Here is a 17289-nt window from a genome sequence, read left to right on the forward strand (position 1 = left end):
AAACTTTTCCGAGCTCCGCGCAAGTATCTAAACTCGGCAGAATACACCGTTGAATCATTTACGGATTCTGTGCTTCGGAATTGTGTTTAGATAAACCATAAAACATTTGTTTTCCCGTTGGCGTGCGGACGTTGCGTACCTCCCTGGGTTGACACTCTGTGACTGGGAGGCGGAGACGGGACCCCCGTTGACGTCAGTGGGCCTGCCTGTTTCCTGCAATAGAAAGTGAGAGAGTGTAGAGAGAGAAAAAACAGACCTTTTCCCCTTTACCGTTAAGGATTGCCATCATATGAATAAAACGACAATAATTCAGAGCACACTCGTAAGTATGAATGTTTTAGGTTTACAAACGTTTTACTTTCGAATTAGCTGCAGCCCTTTTTGGGTGCATAGGGTGTGTGATTTTTGTATTGCTTGACGGGGCTCTCACGTAGCTAGCTGGCTAGCTACAACGGTTGTTGTCGGACGCTGTAGTGTTTCACTGTGAATATATGCATTGTTTAAGTGCTTTTTTCAACTGTTGTAGCATTCTGGATGCGGAACAAAATGAACTGCAGATCAAGCCACTGGGGCAAGGTTGTTTGGGGCTGCTAGATAACAGCCGTGCGTTAGTTAGCAAGCTAGCTAATTGGCTACACGTAGACGTCTGCTGCATCTCAGTGCAGTTCTTTATGTAGCCAGAAAAAAAAATAGATATATCGTTGCTAGCAACGTGGTGCTGTTGTTTATTAACACGTTTCTTTGCGGACAGCTTTTGTAGGGCAATTTATTTAGCGTTTAATCCAGGGGAAAAAGCGAAGAGTGTGTAATTGGTTGAAGTTGTGTTGCAGGATTTGCGGATTGGGAAGTGCCTTCACGCGCCGTGTTGCAGAGGGGTTTTCCCCGGCTCCTCCCCCCCTTAACCGCGCGCGTTCATGTGACTTCAGAGGCACACAATGCGTGCGCTAATCCCGCACCTTTTTAAAACAACGCTCTTCATTGTCATGAAGGTCACTCTGTTGTCTTTGGTGCAGGGGACATGTGGCACCGGAGAAACTCTCCCGAATACGTTTGACGGCTCAGTCCTGCCAAGCCTCCACATGCCGCAGACACGCTGTAAGCACGGCACGGCACAACACATTACTCGGGAGGACACGCACACCCATTGTATCTCACTGGCATTGTTTGATCGTAAATTCAGGATTTCAAAAAATATTTTGTTGGTAAGAGCGACGATAGCACACTAATGTGTCTATGTGGTTCGTCGCTGAACAAAAAACGCTCGCTAAATGTTAATGTTGTGAATGTCATAGTGAAATGCCTTGTTGACGATGCTCTGCACGGTTTCCATGGGTTTTGGCGTGGTCCCTCGTGCATTTTTGTGAACGCATGCAACACAAAATATTCTCTCTTCGTAGTGGTTTTCACATGCATTACGTGCCTATGTAATCATCACAGGTAGGTCAAATAAACCCGTGTGTCGGGTCTACTATGCCACCAATCCGTCCTCGTGAGCTCTCCGACCAGGCTCGCGCGCTGTTGTGTCTGTGGGATGATGTCATTGCTTTAGCGCGCACATGTACCACTGCAAGGAAAAATCCTATAGATGTTCAAGTGACTGTTATGCAATGTTGGCTGGTGATATCATTTTCGGAAAATAGCTGAAAAAATATGATGATGCAGGTAATGACGGTAAAAATCTAACGGTCCTTGATTATCCTTATGATGATGATGGTTAGTTTTACTGGCACCTAATAAAAACCTTGCAGTACTCCAATAAAAAAAAGGTTTTATTTATTTTTGTGTGGGCTGGTACTTAGCTCTGCTTCGTCTCTCTCTTTGTCTCTCTCTGCTGTCTGTGGCTCTCTCTCTCTCTACTTCCCGCTGTCCTTTGCATGTATTGGATATTTTTAGTGGCAGTGTACAGTCCAGAGTTTTTGAGGCTCAGTTGATTGGGCATCCATCAGAAGACTTGTCTGAAGGCAGCCAGGAGCCTTTCATCACTGTGTTTTCACTTGGTTTCACATTTCCATAGTTTGACCAGTTACATTTTCCAGGAGAAAACATGTGTAGTTTTTTTTTTTCCCTCATTGGGATACATAAAGTTTACATGAATAGTGGACATTATAATATCTGGGTATTCTCAGCATTTGCAGAAAGATATTTACAATTAAGACTGTGAAAAAAGCACTGGAAAAAACAAAAAACACGAAGGTCAGTAGATTTCAGCATTTAGTTTTGCTACTTAGAAGGGCTTTTTTTTTTTTTTTTTAGCAGGCAGATTCTGAAAGTTTGCGTATGGGCATTGGGGTGCCTGAGTTCACCCTGTCACTGGTCAGTAGCGCAGTTGTTAAAGAGCTGTCATTTGCTTTGAAGGCAAAGGGGGGCTCTTGCCTATCTGCTGTCATAGGGCCATTTAAAAAGGAGAGCTTTTCTTGCGCTGAGGTCAGAATGCCCTTTCAGAGGCTGCGCGGCGCTGATGCGCTGATATGTTGAGTGTAAATTTGGTACATGGAGATGAGTCAGACTGAAGCCTCTAGATGCAGCCCATATCCGCCCCCGGTCTGCGAGGACCTGGCAGGCACGGGGCACGATTGGACCTCTCCTCTCGCCGAACGCTGCCTGTCGTCAGGGGGAAGGGCCGGGAACGTGTTGTCGGGACACGCACCTGTCAATCACGGCTCGCCAAAAACGGCAGCGGGGGGGGCGGGTGGTGGTGGGTGGCTGTGGGGGGGGGGGGGGGGGGGGGGGGGTTGGCTGAGGTCGGGGTGGACCTCGTGCTGCTGTTCCGCTGGGTTTCACCTCACAAACCCTTCAGTGGTTAAGCATGCGTGGAGCACAGCGCTGGAACCCCGCGTGACAGAGTCGTAGCAACGGTGGTGTTCCAGTCATCGCTCTGCAGGTTCTGAGTCTCTCTAGCGTTCGCTGTACAGTTATGGGGGAAGATGGTGATAAGTGGTCAGTGTTCTTGGAAAGCCCAGTTCAGACCTGTGCCTAAAGCTGAGTTACTCTGTTTTTTTTCCCCTCCCTGTTTACAGATGATCCCTCGGTGTCCTGGCATCTCCGCCTCCCCAGACTGCTGACCTTTGAACCTGCGCCCACCATCGACGATGCGCCTCTGAACGGGAGGGAAAGATGCCGCGCACGAAACAGAACCACCCGAAAAATTTGAAAGGTGAGGCTGTGCGGCTGGGGGGTTAGGGTTGGGGGGCTGTAATGCAGTCTGGGGGGAAAACAAACAAACAAAAGTAAGGAGGGACAGATGAATTGTAACGAGGGAGGGATACAGCCCGCCCCTCAGAGACCAGACCATCCCCTGTCCGTAAGCAGACCAGATGTTTACTGAATCTAAGACACACATGCTCTCTGACATGGTCCAGCCTGCTGTCATAATATCCAGTATGAATGTTGAGTCCAGCTGATGACATCCAGTACTTGTACTGATTCCAAAAACTGATAGTTTCCAGTGCTAATACTCTTCAAATACTAATATTGTTCTAATACAGATAATATCCAATCCATGGCTCATTTTACAGTGTTGCTACTATTGTAGACTGGGTCACCTAACCCCTGTGACCACTGACTGTCAATGTGTGTGTCTGTTGATTTATTTTGACATGTGCAGGGATGCAGGTCTGCATAGGTCATATTTTATCAAGGAAAATGTCCACTACATGCAGAATTTTGTGTGATGTTACAGAATGTTCTGGCATAGGGCAGGGCAGAGTGTGCTTGATTTGCCTCCTACTCTAGCTTGTGAGTGTGTGCGTGTGTGTGCGTGTGTGTGTGCGTGCACATCTGGCTCTGTCAGTGGGTGTAAGCACTGCGACGTTCACAACGGGCAAGATTAATTACCAATTTACTGTGCCTACAAATGGCGATGCGGACCACTGTTTTTATTTACAGTGTGGGGAAAGAACATGTTCTTATTGCTTTGGGCCTACTTGCCTGAACGGCATAAATAATTTAGTTTCTTAACAGTGTATTGTCAGTAGGAAAGCAGTGTAGAAAGGAGATTCTTTGTAGATTCTGGTGGATTTTCTACACTACCCTGATGCTGGTTTTGAGGTGACACAGATGAGATTTTCTTCTCACTTAATGTTCTGCTGTTACTGTGAGCAAAGGTGCTTTGATCCTCTGGTCAGATGTGATGAATGGTTTATTATAAATGTGGACCTTGTCAGATGTTTTGTTGTATTGCATTGTGCAGTTGGTCAGATGTTGTAAATGACATTTGGCCTGTAACAACAGTCGGCCTGTAATATATAAAATCTCAACTGAGAAAAGGGTAAATAATAAATTAATTAAAATAAATTAAATAACAGATTCACTGTAACAAAGCAGAAGCAGAAACTAGTTGCCAGGGAAGTTGCCTCATGACCATACATGACTTCTTTGGGTCATGAAGAAATGGCAAATGAGAGCTTTATGCAATTGTCAGCTATACAGGGTTCCAGGCAGGATGGAATAGGAATCTAAATGACCCCCTGCTCAGTCTATTTTTGTTGCTAATTAGTGACATGGCTCACATCGTCCAGCATAACTGTTTGGTTAACGGGAACATCCAAATCAACTAGTACAAAGTCAAATTCATTTAGTTAGGTGGGGTTTCCTCTGTTAGTGCAAACCTGACTTCAGCTGTGCTGTGAAAGCAATGAGGCGCTTTATGGTGTTTGTTACAACCATTGCTGTCAGGACTTGATGGTTTCAAGTACTCGACTTTGCCTGGTCAGAAACAACATATCAAAACCGCAGCTGATCGCTGCAACACACCATCGTGTGCCTTTTGTTTCATTTTGATGCGGAGGTGGTCAGGTGCTGTGAGTCACCTTGAGTGTTTGTTTTGGTTCTTTAAAAAGAAAAGGACATCCTCAATACGACAGTTAACGCGCGCGTTTCTCTCTGGTGTTTTACTCTCACCATGTTATCTTTAAAGCTGTTCCGTGCCACCCTGTGCGTTTTTCTTCTGTCTGTGTGGGTGGGACGGGTCATGCAGAAATGAGCGACGCATGTTATCGCATGTTTGTGATGACTGACATCCCCTGCTTCTCCGGTGTTTGGTCACAGAGTGCAGTGCTCCAGCGGAGGAATGTTCTCTCTCCCTGTTTGAACTGCTGGAAGTCACGTGGCCTCCCTCTCTCTCTCTCTGTCTCTCTCTCTGGGTCAGAGGTCAAAGCGGTGCGCCATGTGACGTGAGGCGGGAGAACTCCAACACTCTTTCGCGCTGTTTTCGCTTGAGCTAAAAAAAACTGTTTGTTCGTCGTACAAGGTGTTTCTAGCCATCTGGGTGTGTGTCAGTGAGGAGAACAGCTGTAGAACAGGGATAGATGGATCCCTCTTCCCGTTGGGGAAGGGGGGGGGGATGTTCGAGAAGTGGATGACTGCTGTCCTGCTGTCCTGTCTCCTCCCGTGTGTGTGTGTGTGTGTGTTGTCAGGGTGTGTTGCGAGGCTCAGGGCGTGCGTTTGGGTCATGACATGAAGAGAGGAAAGGAATGTTTCCGTGACGCAGTTTGTGGCAGGAAGCGAGGAGTGTCCCTCAGCAAGCCCCGGGGCCTTCTGTTTACATTCCTCAAGAACCGCAGGGCTCTCCCGCCACTGCTCTGACACTCCGCAGGAACCCTCCCCTGTCACTGCCTCCGCTCGTCGCCGTGACTCCAGCTGAGAGTCTCTGTCGCCCCACCGTGACTCGGACCCTCTATCCGATCTATTAAAGATTGATAAAATCAGTTCTTTCCATCCGCTTATGTGATTTTTTTTTTAGCAAATTGTCCTGATTATTGGAATCTTGTTTAGTTTCACTCAACTCATGTAGAAGACCTGTAACGACCTCGAATGGCTCGTAATGTAGAAGAACCTTGAAAGCGGAGTTAAATTAAAGCGGCGCCTTTTTGATTAGAATGTGTCCTTGCTTGGTGTATTATTAATCTCACGCTGCAGTATTCGTGGGCTGACGTGAGGGGGAATATTTCAGGCTGGTGGAACATTGTGGGGAGCAGTTGCTGGTTAACAGCGGCTGGTTAATAATCGGTCAGCTGAGCTGCTGAGTGGTTTAATGCCGCGTCCGCAGTCAGGTCAGTGGGGACAGGGAGGCGCCAGCAAGCGCTCCCTCACGTCTCACATCTGCATCACACAATTCCACAAAACCACCCAGTCACACGGAGCGGTCAGCTGTGTGACTGTTGCATTGCTGTGAAGCCCCTCCTGCCGTGTGTGTGTTGGTATTGGCATGGAAACAGAGGAGAGAACCATAATGGGAGGTAGTCAGGTCAAGTCAAGTCAAGGGAGCTTTATTGTCTGTCCACATACAAGTATGCAGTAGGGTTGAAATAATGTTTCCCTGGGACCTATGGTGCTACGTTTAGACAGCGCAAGACAATGCTTGCTTCCATCTGACCCGTGAAAAGACACAATGCTGATAGATTTCTGCATTTCTCCTCTTCCACCTTGGTTTTGCACTGTAGCATACTCTACAACCCGGTTACAGGCTTTCTGCTCCAGCAGAGTAGAATGTCTACTCTTAAGAGTAGAAATCTATCAGCATTCATGGACCATCGCACGGCCCCACCCTAGAATTGTGTGCCTCTTTTGCGATTTTGACACGGACACAAGATGATAATTCTGCAGACATCATAAAAAAAAAAAAACTGTCACAGGCAAGCTTGAATCAGAAGCATGGCCGACCTATCTCTGTGACCTCTCTGGTACAACAGGTACGACAGTATAAAAAAAATTCACAAAAAAAAAAAAAATTCAAAGCCACATCTGAAATATAATGGTCTCTCTGGTTCCAAGTTCATTTAAAAGTCCATCTCTGTCATAAACTGTACTGTGTGCTGAAAGTTACACAGATTCATCAACATGTAGGAAATGTAGGGTTGATCTTCTAGGGTTCACAGAACACAGAGAAAGAGTTAACATCCTGTGTTTGGTGGATGGAGTTCTGCATGTCCTCTCCTGCTTATGCAGCCAAACCGGTATTTCCTCACTGTAGGATGGAATTAGAGTATGCGAAACCAGCATGATTAGCACAAAGGGAACCTCTCTCCCGCAGGCATGAATAACCCTGAGTTTTAGCAACAGTAACTACAACAGAATGACTGAAACTGGTTCAGGAACATCTGTTTAGCATAGTGGTAACCTCAGAGAGAGAGAGAGAGAGAGAGAGAGAGAGAGAGAGCGAGAGAGAGAGAGAGAGAGCAAGCGAGCGAGAGAGAGAGAGGGAGGGAGGAGAGAGAATAAGACAGAGGGATGAAGGGGGAGAGAATGACTGCAAGCAAAAGAAAAACAATGTAAGGATGGTGAATGAGAGAGAAGGAGGAAGATAGAAGGGTTTTTTTTTTTAAATATTATTTTTATGAATGGAGATGATTACAAAAAATGAATGTATGTGTATGATTCCACTCTGCACTTGGTCAGCTGAAGCTGTGGGTTCATGTCTGCAAATCTTGTTCACAGGAGAGAGCAGTTATTGGCCTGTGAACTGTGAACAAAACAGCATGGAGTCTGAAACACTGTGGGGTTTTAGCTGCCATATTCTGCAGCCAGAGATCTATAGTTAGTCTGTGTTGCAACTGTACACAGGTCTTGCAGCTGTTAGATCTCTTCTTACATTATTGGGAATTGTGTGGCGTAACCATGAATGGTTACTTTATTACAAGTGGTTTGTGTGGAATTAGCCCCAAATGACCCCTCTCTCTCTCACAGACAGGACTGGCAAATGTAGTGAGATTATTCTTTTATGTGGCTGAGGTGTTGTGTATTCAGCTGGGTCTGTCACATGGGGGCATTTGAAGGACATTTCAGAGTGCACTGCTTCACTGTCATGACAGGTGAATCAACCAAGGAGAAAGAGGAAGAGTGAAAAGAACAAGCCCTTCATATATATATACATAGTGTTTGCATTTCAAGGTTAAAAATATGCCCTCTAACAAGACCGCTGAAGCTCTGCATCAGCTGTGACCATCTATGTTATTTTGCTCACCGTTATTGTTATCATGAACTGGGTACTGAAAGAGTGAAAAGTGTTGTCTCCTTGATTCATAAAAATAGCTGGAACTCCCACACACATTAAGCAGTTTTAATGAATTCTGGAACATTTGTAGTATGCTATGGCATGGATGACTCATGCTGACGAGTGCGGTATGGTGGCCATATTGAATTTTAGCAGACGTTTTTGCAATTGTTCAAAAAGAAAATCCTTAAAAATGCATGTAAATGCAAATTAACTGTTTCATGTACATATAGTATACCGGCATTGGTTTTATTTCCTCGTTATTTTAGGTCATGCCGAAGCAGATGAGCGAGCTGTCAAATCATTTGTAGAGTCCCTGTTTTTTTCTGCATTTTTTTCAATGTCTTGTGAAATGCTTAAAAATCAAGGCTGTAAACCATTATGCGCCAGTCAAATTAAATCTAACGGAAACTAAGTTGATAACTGATAACCAGCAGTCACTTTGCATGTGGTCTTGCCCTGGAGCCCACGCTCCAGAAGACCTCGCCACACCGCTAGGTCACACAGATCAGCTGCCACATTCAATTTTGTGCTAATCGAGCCTCGCTCCCGTTTGGTCCCTGCTCCTTGCGGCTTGCAGCTGTGTTTATGGTTGCTTCCTACTGGTTTTTATTGATTTTTTTTTTATTTTTTTTGCTACGGAGACTTAACTTTCCGTGTGTCTCACGTCTTGTCATGCAGGATTCTAGAACCCACAACGCCCTGGTCCAGAGTCCAGCGCTCTGACCGCTGCGCCACAGCGCGGCCCGGTTCGCGTGAGGCGTATTTTTGGATGTGTGAGAACAGTGCTGTCTCTCCGCTAGCGCTTCTGCTCCCCCCCACCCCTACACAGAGTGGTGCACAGTGCCTCAGTCATAAAGCAGTTTCCCCGCATCGGCTGCTAACGAGGCGATGGTGACTAATAACGGCACCGACACCGCCCACTGGAAAGGGGGGGAAGAGGTCACCTGTTTATGTGTGCCTGTGTGTGCGTGCGCGGGCGCGGCAGGTTGTCTCTTCGTGTCTCTTGTGCATTCGTGCATTGACATTGCTTTTTACAGCGTCTTCTGCATGCACTCCTCCCTCCAGATAAGGTTTTTGTAGCAGACATGAACACTTGTGGTTGACAGCCTGGTGTAGCTAACTGGCGAGGAGTAACGGACAGTTCTGTCCTGTTGTGCAAACTGCGTCGTTGTTTTAGTTTTGTAATTTTGTAACAAAGTTTTGTCATACTACTTCGCTTCAATAAAATACTGCTGTGCAAGATTTGTTTTACTGTTGTGCGTGTGTTTGGTCATAGGGTATATTAAACCGGAGGCAGAGCTCCTGTGCGCTTGACTAAGTTCAGAATTCTTTTTGTAATCCTCGCCTTTTCCGTGAGCAACTGAAGAGCCAGCCTGATCTGGGGCCAGCTTATGAGCTACTCTGCCTTGAGCGTGCGATTAGAACGGGGGAATTGTGTGTCTGCTGGAGAAAATATCGCTTGTGGTCTGGGTCTGTTCCAAGGATCGCGTAACCATCAGCATTCATTAAAGCGGAGTGCGGTTGTCCGGTGTTTAACTGACAGTTTGCCGCGCCTACATCTGAGTGCTCAATGGAAACGATGGCGGAATCGACTCCGATTCGTTATCAAGTTTTTCATCCGAAGTGGGAATTTGGGGTTCATATTGAAAATAGCAGGGCCTACGTTTTGTGCTGTTTAACATGATAATAACTGCACCTTCTGTGCTTCTTGGGGAAGGCGTGCAAACTGAGATATATCTTTTAAATAACCTATAACATGTAGAAATGCGTTGTTTTCCCCCGCCTTTTCCCAACATACTCCGAGCTGGTTTAAAGAACGAGAAAAAAACATGCTGTTAACGCTAGCGGAATGCATGAGAGGTGTATGAGCTGAAGCTGTTTGTCACCTGTAGTAACAGAACGTAAAAAAATGGATGAATTGGTTCATATGAAAATATGAAAATATAGCAGACAGAACAGAAGTGTTTGAATCAGCACTGATTGGAAGGTGCCAGCCTGTTACTGTTGGTAAAGCTTCCGAGCCAGTCACCGTTAGTCTACATATGAAGGAAAAAATTCCTCTTCTTGCTTGTTCCTTTTTTCATAGGGATTCCCCTCTCCCAATTTTGTATGGTGAAAATGAAGACTGTGATGATAACGAGGATGATGATGGTGAATTCAGGGTGCCTCGGGGTCACTAAGTGGATGATAATCTATGAGTCAGCGATGAGTGTCTCCTACTTCCAGTAAACCAAACACATACAGTGGGTGTGAGTCTGACTGTGTGTGTGTGTGTGTGTGCGTGTGTGGGTGTGTGTGTGTGAGAGAGAAAGAAACATACTGAGAAAGAGAGAAGGAGTGTGTTGTTTTGTATGTGTGTGAGAGACAGACAAAGAGAGAGTGGAAAAACATACTGAGAAAGAAAGAGCGAAAGTGAGTGTGATTTGTGTGTGCGTGTGTGTGTGTGTGCGTGCGCCCATGTATCCCCGTGCTTGTGTGTGTGCGTACATGTGGTTGATGCTGGAGTGCAATACTGGCAGACTTCAGTATTTTTGTACAAGCAAAGCTCAATGTAGCAGTTGCCAGGGAAACTGAGTCTGTCTGCAGGTGGTGTTCCCTGTGTCCCACAGAGAGAGGGGGGGGAGAAAGGGGGAGGGAGGGAGGGAGGGAGGGAAAGATGGAGGTGGATGGCCTGGGGGAACGAGAGAGGAGGGGTAGCATGATGGAGAAGGGAAAGGGGGCCGTGGAGCAAGGGAGACAGAGCCAAGGAAAGCAGAAGGGGGAGGGAGGCAAAAGATGAGGGGGGTCATTTCACACAGAGGTGAGAGAGAGAGAGGAGGGACAGACAGAGCAGGAGACACAGGGAGAAGACAGAGGGGCAGGCGGAGTGCAACAGATCATAGAGGGAGCTGCAGTGACAGGGCAGGAAAATGGACTATGGGGGGGGTTACCCGATGGTGAGGCATGGGGAATTGAGATGAGTACAGGGTTTTTGGGGGGCGCGGAGGGTTTTGGATGCCAAGGCAGATCCACCCGCCGAACCTGCTCATTTCCTGTGGAAGTGCAAACACACTCTCTTTTTCCACCAGCCCGTACGGCCAGCGTGTTTTGCCTTAAGAAAAACACTGTCACCCCGTGATGTCATCTGTGTTTGGACGCGGGTCAGATTCCTGCAGGAGCCTATGATAGGTGGAGCGCTTTAGCCGAGTGTGTGGAGCACACTAGAGGAACGTGGAGCTGAGAAAAACAGCTCTGAGCTGGGATGGGTTTCTGCTTATGGAACGGTTACCTCAGCTGTTGCCCTGACCTTGCGCACATTAATAATAAAAATAAATTAGATTATGGCGAATGATGACACTGTATAGAGAGGCTTGCTCGTCCTAGCCAGGGAAACGCACTGTTTTACCCTGGCTGATGTAAAAGTAGTCGACGGCAGGCTGCATATTAGAGCCTACACGCTGTTCGACGATCACTCCCAAACGGGAATGGCTTTCACCCTTGCTAGGCATAGCTGCTCAGATCTGTTCTGGGATCAGTGCAGACCAGGGAAGCAGCACCCTGCGCTCAGATTAACTGTGGATCTTGATAGTGGGGTGGGGTCTGTGAAAAAGGCATCTTTTGAAAAAGTCAGAAGGTCCTAAAAGGGCGTAAAATTGTAGTGTAGGAGTGAGTTCTCCCTGCCATGGGGTGTAAAGATGTAGCAGTGCCAGCCCTGTTTTTACCGGCATTAGCCTGCAGCTCACTGTCAGGTGAAAAGGCAGCAGGTGTGGGCCTCCGCTTCCTGTTTTGAATTCTCTCTCTCTCTCTCTCTCACTCTCTCTTGCGCTCTCTCTCTCTCTCACACACACACACACACACACACACACACACACACACACACACACACAAAACACAGTGTTTGTCTCTCTGTTGCTTGGTGTTGTGCCAGCCCTCCCTGGCAGTGATCAAAAATAAACCCCAGAATAAAGTAAATATGAGGAATAACGTGTGCGGGTGGGCCGTGGGAGGTTACTGGAAGCTGCAGAGGCCTGGCGGCTGGTAAAGTGTCACTGTCCCTGTTTCCTTTTCAAGAACCGGCTCTGGCAGTCTCATGCACACCCTTTCTGCTGCTTTCTGTGAACTTTGTGTGTGTGCGCGTGTGTGTGCGCGTGTATGTTTGTGTCTGTGACTGTGAGAACATGCTTGTGTGTGTGTGTGTGTGTGTATGGCTGTATGAGTGTGTGCAGTGGTTGTGTGGTATGAGTGTTTGGTTACGTGTGTTTGTGTGTCATTTGTGTGGGTGAGTATGAACATGTGTGGGCGACTATGAGTGATTATATACATGACTGTGTATGTGTTTGTGGCTGAGTATGAGTGTTTTTGTGTGTGTGTGTGTGTGTGTGTGTGGCGTACATGTGTGCGGGTGAGTGTGAGTGTTGGCGTGTGTCAGTGGTAATTCCCATGTCTAACCCAGCCTGACCGCGTAGCCTTGGCTCTGTGTGTTACCATCACACTCTTGAGGTGACAGGCAGGCTAATCATGGATACTCATTAAGACAGGCCTTAACTGCCTGGAGGGTCAAAATGAATAGTTACATTTAACTAAACAAGTAAGAGAGGTAGAGAGACGGAGTCAAAGATTGATAGACAGACTTAGGGAGAAGGAGAGAAGGAAGGAGACAGAGGGACAGAGGTTGTAGATGGAGAAGATCAGATGGCTGAGATTGGATGGGAAGAGGATGAGATGGTGTCTGTGTGTGCGTGTGTATTTGTGTGTGTGTGTGTGTGTGTGTGTGTGTGTGTGTGTGGATGTATGTATGCGTGTCTAGGAAGGGTTTCACCTGCAGTGTTTCATGGTATTACATAACATGTGGGATGTCTCTTCTCTTAGCAACTGTTGCCATGGAAAGATGGAGGGGTTGGATTCTGGGATCACTAAGTTCCACTGGGAGAGGGGTGTGTGTGTGTGTGTGTGTGTGTGTGTGTGTGTTTGTGAGCGTGAGTGTACCTTTCATCCTTTTGTGTTGTGAGTGTGTTCGTATGTGCGTGTGTGTGTGTTTGTGTGTGTGTGTAGGAGTGAGCGTGTATGTGCCTTTCATCCTTTTATGTTATGAGTGTGTGTGTGTGCACGCAAGTGAGTGTGTGTTTATCATGAGGGTGTGCGTGTGTATGTGTGTGTGTGTGTGTGTTTTATGAAGGTGTGTGTAAGTGAATGAGTGTGTGTGCATGTGTCTATGCATGTGCATGTGTGTGTCTGTGCATGTTTGTGTGTGTGTGTGTCTGTGCATGTTTGTGTGTGTGTGTGTGTGTGTGAGTGTGAGAGAGAAACATATGCTGTTGTTAGGATACCCTACTGCAGGCTGTGTGGATGCAGAGAGCCGAGTGTATTTTTAGCGGCTGTGGGGGCGTGGGAGGCTGTGGGTTAGCAGCTAATCTGACAGTTGCGCTCACTGCCTGCGTGGCTCCCAGCGCATAAAGAGCTATTAAGGACGGCCCTGTTTTAGTCTCTCCATCCTGCTTTGTTTGTGTTTTTACAGAGAGAGGGAAGTCCGGTGCTTTCAGGCAGGGCTCTCCCTCGTTCCGCCCGGGGATTAAGCGTTTAAAAAAAGAGAAGGCAGAAAGAGGACAGTCACTTAGGGTTTCAGGAGGCAGAGCAACGCATCTCTGTTTGCTCAGCGCGCCGCGTGTTAGCGTTAGCGCCGGACGCCTTCTCCCCCCCCCCCCCCCCCAAGTTTTTTTTTTTTTTTGGCAGCAGAGCTTTTAGGGACGGTGGGCAAGCGAGCGCGTCTTTTCAGAAGCGTCAGGTGATCCCTGAGACCCGTGGCCCTGCAGGGCCCCTCTCTCAGGAGGAGAGTGTGAGAACACAAGGGGAAGTGCTGTCAAACAGGTACCGCTCTGTGTGCGTGTGTGTGTGTGTGTGCGCGTGTGTGTGTGAGGGTGTGTGTGTGGGTGTGTGCATGTACGTGTGCGTCTTTCTCTCGGAGGGCTGTAGGAGTTTCACTTGTCTCTTGGTTTCCGTCTCTCTCTCTCTCTCTCTCTCTCTCTCTCTGTTCTCTTTGTTCTTCTCTCCTTCCTTCCCTTTTAGCAAAGTAAACACATTCACTGCTATGAGGGATTTTGTGCTTTTATGATCTGCGATCTGAAATATATGTTGTGTTGTCAGATCAGGTAAGAACTAAAATTTGTCTCTTTTTTTTGGGTGGGAGGGGGGGTGGTGGTGTTTGCAGGGGTTATTTACAGTGAGACAGAATGGGTGAGACAAAGGTATATAGGTCACCTGTTTTCAGAGGGGTTAGGGGTGCACAGAGGGGTAAACCCCCTCTCCTTTCCCCCATGAGAAATACTCACACAAGGTGGGACTATGGCTGTATTTGTGGTGGGGTGGGGGGTGCATGGTGGAGAGTGTTCTGGGGTGATCTGAGGTCCTGCTGCGCACTAGCTGATGGCTGTACTCAGTGGCCCGGCAGGTGTGTCCAGCTCCATTGTGTGTGTGTGTGTGTGTGTGTGTGTGTGTGTGTGTGTGTGTGTGTGTGTGTGTGCAGTGGAACGTGGAGGGTGCGGTGTGGCGTGTTGTGGAGCGTGATGTGGCGTGAGGCGCATATTCAGGGTGTCAGCCGGGTGCAGGGAATCCTCTGGAATGTGTCTGCCCTGGAGATAATCTGTCCATCACGGCACCATGGCACCAGTCCAGTAGTCAGCGGTGACAGAGTGGCATGTTGCATTTCCACAAGGGCAGGGTTTATGTCCATCCCTCTCTTTGTACTCCCCTCCTCTGTCTGTGCCTCTGTGCCCCCTCATTGGGATAGAGCGTGTTGGATTTGCAAAAAAAAATTAATAAGAGTTTTGCACAAATACCTGTGTTTGGGTTTAGAATCAGTGTAGCATCGCTGTTTCAATGTTGGTCAAATGTTGGTGGTCATGACAAATGTATTGAGTCATGTATTCTGCTGGTCTGGTTTTCTTCCCTTATGGCAGACATGTCTGTGCTATTATTTTCTTGCTCTCTAAGGGTAATGTGTGTTTTAAGTAATCTCAGTTTTGGCTTCATCTTTATTTTTCCTCCAAATCCTAGGTTGGGTCGCTGCACAATTCTTAATAGAGTCAGCCGCAAACAAGCAGCCCTCTCAAATCAGTTGTTGGTGGCTTTATAAAAAAAAGGACACATTTTCATCTGAATTACTCCGCTGACTCCGGGAGAGAAAAGAGGTGTTTTCTGTGTTAGTAGAATGTCATTACTGCTGGGTTCCACTGCTTATTCACAAAGCAAACACACGTCTTATGTAACACGCTGATGGGATTACAGGGAGCTCACAGGTCAGATGCAGTTTACTCTGTAATGAGTGCAGAGCGATTAACCCCTCCCACTAACTCCTCCCACCATAGGCTGGCATTCTCATTTTACATCACTGACCACTCCCCCTTAATCATATTCCCTCCCCATATAGTCTTAAATCTTCCGCTCAAATCCCTCCAATAAAATACATAGCCCCCCCCCCCCCCCCCCAATCTGTATCAGTTGACCTTATAACAGAACACTTAACCAGGGCATTGGACTTAGACCTTGCACTTGGTGTGTCAGCATTAACACTCACTCTTGGATGAAGTTTCAAACAATTATCTACTTTTTTCAGGCAATTTACAGTTTAAGGCATTTAAACATTTAAACTGCAGTTAGATGTGTGTTAAAAAGGCAGGGTCAGCACTGGTTTCATTCCAGAGGATAAACTAGAAAGAGTTGACACAGTGGTGCTGGTGTGCGGCTCGTTTCCGCGGGACCGGGCAGGCAGCGGTTAATGGATAGAGTTCAGTCCTGCTCTGGGAATCTCTCGGGCAGAAAGAGGGTGGTGGCTGCCGCCTGACGTCAGTCTTTGTTTGGTTAAGTTCGGCTCTTCCTGCCTGTCAGGAATTCCCCAGGTCACGTGACCGCACACGACCGCCTGGGGTGATGGGGCACAGTCTGCGTGCAGTTTGTGCTGGGACAGGCGTGCACTGTAGAGCGATATATCCCCCCCCCCCCCCCCCCCCCCCCCCTTTGTAACATCTGCGGTCTGGGCACAGAGGGGATGCACTAATGTGGGTCTTGGAAAAAAAAAAATAACACTCCATTAAAGTCGGGTCTCTCCGTCATGACAGAGGAGAGAGCAGAAAAGGTAAGTGGTTTTGCTTCCATTTGCAGAACTCCTAAACCCCAGCGCTCTCTCGCTGTGAGACGCTGTGGGCTTGGCGCTGACTAAACGGGGCAGGTATTCCCTCTTCTCTGCGCCCTTCACTGCGTTTCAGTGAAGCCTCTTACTGTACAGAGGGGAAGCAGAAGTGTGCCGAGAGGCAGCGCACATTTACTCTCTGTTTCAGTTGGCAATTTACCGCGCGGTAGCAGCGTGTTGCGTTCAGTAATGAAATGACAGGTGTTGGAGGAGGGTTTGAGGTGTTCCCCCCCCCAGACTCCTTCTCTCACCTGGGACAGGTGTGGCGAGTCAGGCGTTGTGTCCACATCTGAACCTAGAACATGGCTCTTCTGTCTTTAAATTCTGTGCTGTAAACGAACATGAAACCACTGCGTGAATGGACATGTACAAGGCAGTTCTGATTGAAAATCTGAAAATTCACAGCCTTGTAAGAAGTCTCCTTGACCAAGCGTCTTTCTACTTATTCACTGACGTTTGTTCTGAGCAGGCAGTGTGCACAGGTCTTTATGTTTTTTTTTTTCTTTATTTGTGCTTTAACATAATCCTTTGTGTCCATTGTCAGAAAGTGTAAGCAAGGAAGTGATAAAAAAAGAGGTTTTGGCCGGAGTAGCATGTACCTGTAGGAGGAGTCCTTGTGTTCTTTCTTATATGATGCTGGTTTGAGTCACGCTTCACACCTACCGCTGAGGATTTATATATGAACATGACTTAAATCAATAACATCGACAATTGCGGAACATGTTCCTAACAAGGTCGTCTGTTTTTAGTTTGAATTATGTAACAAGCCAAACCGTCTATGGAGCAACCAGGCTTGCACTGCACAGGCTAACGCTGTGTCCAGACTTGTACTTTTCCCTCTGATAGCAAATTGTATTTTAATTTAAAGTAATTATTTATGATGCACAGCTCAGAGCAGGCCAAAGCGATAAGTGAAAGCTGGTGTGGAAAAAATGATAAATCCGCAAACGTGAGTGAAAAGTGAAGTAGACTGAGGGGCGTGAGCTGGGCTTTAAAAGTGAAACGTGACCTCCGTTAGCAGGGTTTCACTTCCCCCCGCGAAAAAGAGAAGTGTGGTGTTTTTGTCTCGTGTTGTTTACTTTCTGTGATGGGGGGGGGGGGGGGGGGTGTTATTGCTGGTGAGCGGCCACGCAGG

At 47.3% G+C, this 17289-nt stretch overlaps 1 protein-coding gene across 1 annotated transcript in view; it reads left to right on the forward strand.

Annotated features, from left to right (window-relative positions):
- Positions 1-211: 211 nt before the first annotated feature.
- The window catches only part of hivep1 (HIVEP zinc finger 1), a 39488-nt gene continuing 22410 nt past the window's right edge, over positions 212-17289 (forward strand). Inside the window, exons 1-2 of the mRNA XM_036516144.1 lie at positions 212-322; positions 3018-3154. Of these exons, the coding sequence (XP_036372037.1) occupies positions 3115-3154 (40 nt within the window). The 5' untranslated portion in view covers positions 212-322; positions 3018-3114. The remainder of the gene's footprint in view (positions 323-3017; positions 3155-17289) is intronic.

The sequence above is a fragment of the Megalops cyprinoides genome, chromosome 21 (assembly GCF_013368585.1).
Source record: "Megalops cyprinoides isolate fMegCyp1 chromosome 21, fMegCyp1.pri, whole genome shotgun sequence".
Classification (NCBI taxonomy): Eukaryota; Metazoa; Chordata; class Actinopteri; order Elopiformes; family Megalopidae; genus Megalops; species Megalops cyprinoides.